Source organism: Apaloderma vittatum, unplaced genomic scaffold, assembly GCF_000703405.1.
Source record: "Apaloderma vittatum isolate BGI_N311 unplaced genomic scaffold, ASM70340v1 scaffold763, whole genome shotgun sequence".
Lineage (NCBI taxonomy): Eukaryota > Metazoa > Chordata > Aves > Trogoniformes > Trogonidae > Apaloderma > Apaloderma vittatum.
The window spans coordinates 246-7,853 of NW_009708363.1; the positions used below are offsets into that span (position 1 = coordinate 246).

Below are 7,608 nucleotides of genomic sequence, written 5' to 3' on the forward strand. Positions count from 1 at the left end.
CGCTAAGTTTTCTGGTGCTCCCCTGACAGTGAACACTATAAATAATTCTTGGAGAGCTTCAAAAGGTACCATCTTTGCATTTTTTTATTCTTCTGTTCGTATTTTGTTTATTCCTTTGCAGATGTGTGTTCCAGTTTCTGCATTGTTTCCATGTTTGCTTTGGTTTTGTGTTAGTGAGTGTAACCTGCCCCAGTGAAGGCTACCTGCTTTCTCAGTACATGCTTAAATGACCTTACAGGATCGAGTGTGATAAATTTGTGCCAATAAAATGACAGAAGACATAAATAAAGTGTCCCAAATTACACTTCATTAAAACGAGTGTGAGTGAAGCACTGGAGGTTCAACTAAGCAGTGATGCCAGCACATACCTGTTTCTGTCAGGCAGTCTATATTGATAGTATAATGCCAACTTTTAAGCTTTTTGCACTTTGCATATTTGTAATTATGTTAACTAGGCTTGCGTATGGAAGTAGTGTTCTTTAAGTATACATAATTTAATGGGCTGGTACAGTTAGAATTGGAACGTGGGCCTCAAAGATCATAACTTGCATGCGCTGGGGTGTGAAGTACTGTGCTGAGTTAGAGAGGTTGACTCAGAAAAGGTGACTAACAACTGAATTGCCAGGGAAGTTGATGAGCAGGTACTGGAGAGGACTTCTTCTCAGGTACTTCTACTTGTTGCATATGTGTTCGCTCAAGCGTTTAAGTTATTGTCTTGGTGTATTCCAGAGAGGTAAAATCACTGCAGTTTTAAAGTGGTCTGTAATTTACGCCTAGCACACCATCAGTTTAGTTAATGCAAAAGTACGCCTTTGACTCTTGCTTTTCAGTGTATTGTTTTCTGTTAGCAGAAAATACCAATACCAAGGGTGTACTTGCCAAAAGTTCAGTGGCTTTTTTCGTAGCCAAAATACATTGAATCCGAACAAAAAAAATCAAAATAGTAGGTATTGGTCATAATTGATACCGATAGTGTTTAGCAGCACTGTCACATTAGGCTCATTGTGGCAGTTACATCCTGATTGTGCCATAAGATAGGCACTGTTACAGAGGTTTTACACGACAGTCTTGGATTCTGTAATCTGATGAGTAAAGGCTGAGCAGTAAGCTTCTGGCTGGTTTTGGGGTAGTTCATGGTTATGGAGTGGTAGCTTGGGATTGGTTGTAGCTGGAGAAAACAGGTGGTTAAAATGGTTTTGGAGGGGAAAGACAGAGAAAAATTTGAGTAGAAAGAAGGAGAGGCCTGGGGGTAAATGAGTTGAGAGGGCAGTTGGACTGGGTTGGAGTTTTTGTCTCTTGGGATGAACATCTGAAATACAGACAAGTAGCCTGCTTCTCAAAGTGTCAGCAGATCTAGCAGAAGACGTTGGCTTCAGTCTGGTTTGGTGTGGGCCCTTTTTTGTGTGTTTTTACTAGTGAAGACTGCAGTACCCTAAACGTATTTGTAACCTTGGTGGAACCTCCTCTGCTGTGTAAAGCGTAGTTTATGCATACCTGTTAGGGAGATCAGAGCATGCTATGGAGAAAAGACAAGTAGATGAGGTGAGTGATTGCTTTTTAGTTGTGCTGTTGACTGTATTTTTATGTCTTCTAGGAGATGTGCCAGTGCTTACATCAGAAGACACTGTTATTTCTCAGCCAGCAAAAATACTAAACTTCTTAAGGAAGCAGGTAGGTCTCTTCTAAAACATTTGTTTTCTCTGCCTTGTGGTGACTCTGTGTGTTCCCTGTACACATTGATACCAGCTTCCAAAAACCTGGAACTCATTTCAGACCCAGTGCTTTCCTGTTTTTCATATGTGCATGAGAACTGCAAAATACTGGATAACAGATTTCTTTTTGAAAGTTTAATTGTAATGCGAAAGATTAAAAATAAGCACAAGAAGACTGTTCATTGAAAAGGATAATAAACTGTCCTTAATTAAGCAGCTTCTCACAGAGCATACTGCTCTCAATTGTAACAGTTTTAATGTCATTATAGCTTCGTAGAGCTGTGATATCACAATTTAGGAAGTGTAATTTTAGCTACTTGAGTGGGTAATTGTCTCCCAGTGCTCCTTTTTTGAAGGATAGTACATACAGCATTGCTTTTAATCCGCTTCTTTAGCTTGTAGCATAAAAATGTCTGCAAGCATTTCCTGATGCACATCAAGACTACTGTGTAGTCAACTCTTGCTTGCCTTTTGCATATCTCTTAATGCTTTATTCACAAAGAATAAGGCCATACAATTTTTTTCTTTTCACAACTATAAAGATGTCTGATAAAGCGTAGCATCATATTTTTATTTCTGAGATGGTTCTCCAGCCCAGTGTTCTGATTTTACATTAGAAATTCAGTTCCTGCCTAGTCGAGATTGTCTGATGAATGCCATATTACTGAGACTTTAAGTCTTTGGGGGTAGAAAAACAGAGTCCCAAAACTGCACATTCAAGATGGGATTTTAGCCAGTTGTTTTAAAATTCGGAAGTTTCGTAGGGTTTGAATACCAGAGATTCCTTAATATTGGGGAAAAAAACACCACCTCTTCGTGTTAAAGTATAACAATATACTTGCTTTCCACGTATCTAAGAGTCAGCACTGACCCTCTGTTTATAAATTAATTGAAATGAATCTCCTCTCCTTCTGAAAAACTTAACAAACATCTAAATGTACCTTTTTTAAAAGGATCCAGTTTTAGAATTAAAAGCTTGGTCAGCTGTAACTGTGTTAATTTAGCTGTGCATTTGGTCTCTTATATTGCAGGCATCCAGTTACTAAACTTTGGTAATTAAAATCAAAGATGGTAATTGCCTTTTTTTTATAGTTACATCTGCTTAAGTGCCAGATGCTTCTTTAAAAATAAATATGAGGACTTGCCATAGGTTTGCTACATCTCTAAATATTGAAAAATTGCCTCTGTATCACTGGACTTGATACATGACTGTAACATGCTTGGAAGACAATGAGAAGGAGACACAAAAGTTATTCTGGGAGTAGGAGAGCCCAAAAATCTAGGAATGGAAAAGTGGAAAAGGGAGATATAGGGAGGTTTAGCGTAGCTGACCTGAAGAAGTAGAGAAATTCTAGGGAGCATGGGCTTTCTGTCCTTGAAAAATGTTGTATTTACTGACTTGATAGGTGTTAAGTTTGAAGCAATTTCAGGTTGTGTCACAGGTCTGTGTAACACTAGTTGTAGTATATATATATTTTTTTAATTCATAGAAATATAATGCCGATTATGAATTGTCTGCAAAACAAGGAGCTGATACATTGGCATATATTGCACTACTTGAAGAGAAGCTGCTTCCTGCTCTGGTAAGTATTGAAAAATATTTTATAATGGCCGGAATTTTTAGAAATGAATGCTACAAGATACATCCAATGTGTCCTGACTGGAATGCATTTGCTTTGTTAGTCCAATTTTGGAAATACTGCCTAGTAACTTCTGAAAAAGAAAGAAGTGTGTACTTGTGGAATGTGAAGTAATAGTAGTGAATTTATGAAAGACATTTTAAAAGTGTATGTATGAATGTTCTCTTAGATAATTCTGGGAGGCAGTATCCTGAAAACAAGTTATTGTGGCCGTTTTGTTTAATTTGATTCTTTTGAAAAAGCTTTGAGTAAGATGTAGTATGTCTGATGTGGGGTGCACAAGTGTGGAAGCCTTTTGAATGTTTGGTTAGAACTTTTCAGAAATTAAAATACTCATCGATGGATTTGTTTTTAAGTTCTGAATAACACTTGGCTGCATGTACTCACCAGTTTAGTGTAAATACGTTAAAGCTATAAAATCCCCAGATACTGATTCTGTTGAATGACTTTGGCTTCAGTTGTACAGGAAAAAATAATCTGACTGGGTTATATCATGGGCTGGCATCTTCAGCTGACCCATAGTGTTTAGAGTTCATCATTTTATAATAATTTTTATTTTTAAGATTTATATAAAACTCTTTAAAAAATCTAGAAGGTTCAAACCTAACCTTTTATTTCTGCAACTTTTGTAATATATTCATGTACAGTGTGTGTGTATGTGTGTATATGTAAATATAAACATAAGTATGTATGTAACTTTATGCATGTGTTTATAGGTCTATACAGAACCTTTATTGTTCTTCTTTAGGTGTGAGATAGCTGTTGCCATAATTATATACATCTGCACTCAGATGATTCATATAATCCTTCATGGAGCCTGTTTGCCTTAAAATCATTCCTGGTGCTTCTGCTTCTCTGACAGAGATCTTGCACATCAAACTTTAGAGAGGTGCCTACTATTCTTAACTCAAATTCCAGTCATATTTTTCCTTTTGTTGATACAGCTGCACACTTTCTGGGTTGAGGCTGAAAATTACTGCAGCGTGACAAAGCCATGGTTTGCCTCAAGGATTGCCTTCCCACTTAGTTTGTATCTGCCTGGAAAGATGTCCAGGGAGGCACTGAACAGGATCTTACTGACCAGGGGAGGGCCTCCACTCTACAGTCTCACTGAAGTAGAAGCACAGGTATGTGTTGTCGTTGTAAAGAATTTGTAAGTTGGAGCTGTCAAAGACAAGAACTGAAGCAGTGTAGCACACTGTCAAATGATGAACGATGCTGTACATACACCTAGGGCTCTTAGACAGTGTTGTGTCTCATCAGATATACAGAGATGCCAAGGAGTGCCTAAATCTCCTGTCGAAGAGATTGGGAACATCTCAGTTTTTCTTTGGAGATACGTGAGTGTGATTTTTTTTTTTTTTTAATAAGTAATAAAACAGGTACCATGTGACTCTGTGAACACTTAAATTTTTTTTTTTTAACCTGCTAGAATGTTGTAAGTGCTGCATGGTAGCGTCATGTCTCACACTCTGATTTTCACATAAATCTGAGTGAGCAAACAGGGCGCAAACAAGATCTATGGACTAAATTAATCCAGTGCCTCCCTTATCCTGTGTTTTTCCACAGAGAGGCAGATAATCTCCTCAGCTGCTAAGAAAATGTGAGGTGCTTGATGAGTTAGTGTAGTCCTAGCAAATGCTTTTCTAGCCACTGAATGTTGCCTCCTGTACTTGTTTGTAGAAAAAGTGCTTAAATTAAGCCTGAGGTGTTATCACTGCCTTTGTGGCAGGAGGGTGTGGGTCCAGAAACACTCCTCTTGTGGTACGTGCACAAAGCAGGAAGTAGATATTGCCAACAACATAGCACCAGCAGGTCCTAAAAAGAGTGATCTGTTCCTTTAGCCATGAAGTTGGACGAGAAGATCTGGTCCCCTGGCGTACAGCTTGGCTTTTGTGGTGCCAGAATTGTGTTTTAGAATGGCTTGTTTATCTATCACAGTGCAACTGGATTTCAATGCTGAAATTACTGTTTCAGCTTGCCAGCATGTCTCTACTTGAGACGTGCTGAAATCAGTAGATAGTCTGTACAAACTATTTTTGAAATTGGTATGGAAAGATGGAATGCCAGCTGTGTTCTGTCATGAGTTGTGTTTGACATACACAGAAGACAGTTTTAGAGGTCTTAATGTCTTACCTCGGTCCCTTTGGATTTTTGTTTTGTTTTGTAACCCTTCTCAGGCCTACCACCTTGGATGCCTTTGCGTTTGGTTTCCTTGCACCAATTTATAAAGTGTGCTTCCCCAGAGTACAATTACAAGAGCATTTGAAACAGCTTCCCAATCTGTGTCGTTTCTGTGATGATATTTTAGCTTGCTACTTCAGGTTAACTGTCTCAGGTAAGCTGTGGAGTTTTTCCTCTTTTTGTCATGTTTGGATTAGGACTGTCTGTGAACCAAGGTAGAATAAGATTTTATGTAGTTTAGGTTAGAACTTCTGTGGATAAATGAGGTGGAGAAGCTTCCAAAGATGTACAGAAGGGGTTGAAAATGAAAAACAAGGGCTAATACTCCATTTTAGACTGTCAATCAAAATGCACCTGTATCTGTGGTATGGCTCATGCTTAGTACTTCTGTTTTTCTTACATGGAATGGCTTTTCTACTTAAATTCCCCTTAGGATAAAAACACTGCATGAACTTTCTCTCCAGTGTGTGTTTATCTTTTAAGGATTGGGAAGCTTTTGTAAATAGCTTTTCACCCTTCATCTTTCTGCCTTCACTCTCCAGGCCATTCTCCGGCTGGACAGGATACAGCAGATGCTAATCTGCAGAAACTCACACAGCTTGTAAATAAGGAATCCAACTTGATTGAAAAGGTTACTTTTGCTTCAGTCTCTAATTTTCCTGCTTTGTTGTGGTTACTTGGATATTCTTGCATGGCAACTGCAACTGTACAATGGACATTTTGTTTTAATCGCTTCAGTTGTAGTGAGTTAATTTGTGTTGACAGACAGGAAGAATATCATGTCATTTGAAATGAATAATTAATGAAGGCTTGTACTGAAGAATCAGTTTTATTACAGTCACAAGAACATTTTCTTGCAAGTGCACATACCAACAAAAGACCTGTGCCTTTCTGCAAGTATACATTCCAGCAAAGGAAGAGGCAAATGTATTAATCAAAACTCAGAAATGGTCTTGCAAGTTAACACTGATTGCCAGCTCTCCTTGCTCCCAGATGAATGTTGTAACCACTAACCTGCAGTCACTCTTCTGCTTGTTCTACAGCTAGCTTTTATTTCTTTATATTCTTTGTTTCTAATACTGTCACTCAGCACCTATCAAAAGCTATACAACAGAATGAAAAATGCTTGTGAAGAATTAATCTTCTGATGCAGATAGAACACTTGAACTAGAAGGATCTTTTTCATCCTGAATAAGATCAGCATGTGAGATAGATAATTAACTATGATCAGCTTCTGAAGCTGTAGCTTGTGTAGAAGGTTAGGGCTGGGCCAGCCACTGACTGACTGACAGATGCTCTCTATTAACCCCTCTCCCTCCCCAAAGAGAATGAGGCAGAGAGACTTATGGACTGGAAAAGAAAACTAAAACAGCTTTAATAAAGCAATAACAGCTTTAGCAGCTTTAATAAAGCAATAAGAAGATAATGGAGACAGTGAAGTCTATACAAATATATACAAAACCAGTACCAAATGCACGTCCACCTCCCTGCCCTGATAGCAGGCATCGCTGATGCTACAGAGCAGGCAGGCACCAGGGAAATCTCAGACTTGGCAGCAGAAGGGAACTGGACACACGAGCTGGATTTGGCAACTCAGGGATTGGAATCAAAGGCAAAAAATGGAAGGAGTCCTCCTTGGACGCCGGCCATTGAAGAAGAGGGCTTGACCTCCATGGTCCCTCAGCTTTATACTGAATATGATGTATATCATCGATTCACAGAATTATTGAGGCTGGAAAAGACCTCTGAGATCATCAGGTCCAGCCTATGTCCCAACACCACCACATCGACCAGACCATGGCTCTTAGACCATGGCACTAAGTGCCACATCCAGCCTCTCCTTAAACAACTCCAGGGACGGTGACTCCACCACTTCCCTGGGCAGTGCATCCCAATGTCTGAGCACCCTCTCCATGAGGAAGTGTTTCCTGAGATCCAACCTAAACCTCCCCTGATACTGTTTCAGGCCATGTCCTCTGGTCTTGTCACTAGTTACCTGGGAGAAGAGCAACCTCCCTTCAGGTAGTTGCAGAGATTGATAAGTTCCCCACAAGTCTCCTCTTCTCCAGGCT

General features: G+C 39.2%; 1 protein-coding gene across 1 annotated transcript in view; it reads left to right on the forward strand.

Annotated features, from left to right (window-relative positions):
* Nucleotides 1-7: 7 nt before the first annotated feature.
* MTX3 (metaxin 3) overlaps nucleotides 8-7,608 on the forward strand; it is a gene marked incomplete at its 5' end in the record, with an annotated part of 9,309 nt that continues 1,708 nt past the window's right edge. Inside the window, 7 exons of the mRNA XM_009866516.1 lie at nucleotides 8-65; nucleotides 1,595-1,671; nucleotides 3,203-3,295; nucleotides 4,297-4,479; nucleotides 4,616-4,692; nucleotides 5,533-5,690; nucleotides 6,079-6,167. Coding sequence (XP_009864818.1) covers nucleotides 8-65; nucleotides 1,595-1,671; nucleotides 3,203-3,295; nucleotides 4,297-4,479; nucleotides 4,616-4,692; nucleotides 5,533-5,690; nucleotides 6,079-6,167 — 735 coding nt within the window. The remainder of the gene's footprint in view (nucleotides 66-1,594; nucleotides 1,672-3,202; nucleotides 3,296-4,296; nucleotides 4,480-4,615; nucleotides 4,693-5,532; nucleotides 5,691-6,078; nucleotides 6,168-7,608) is intronic.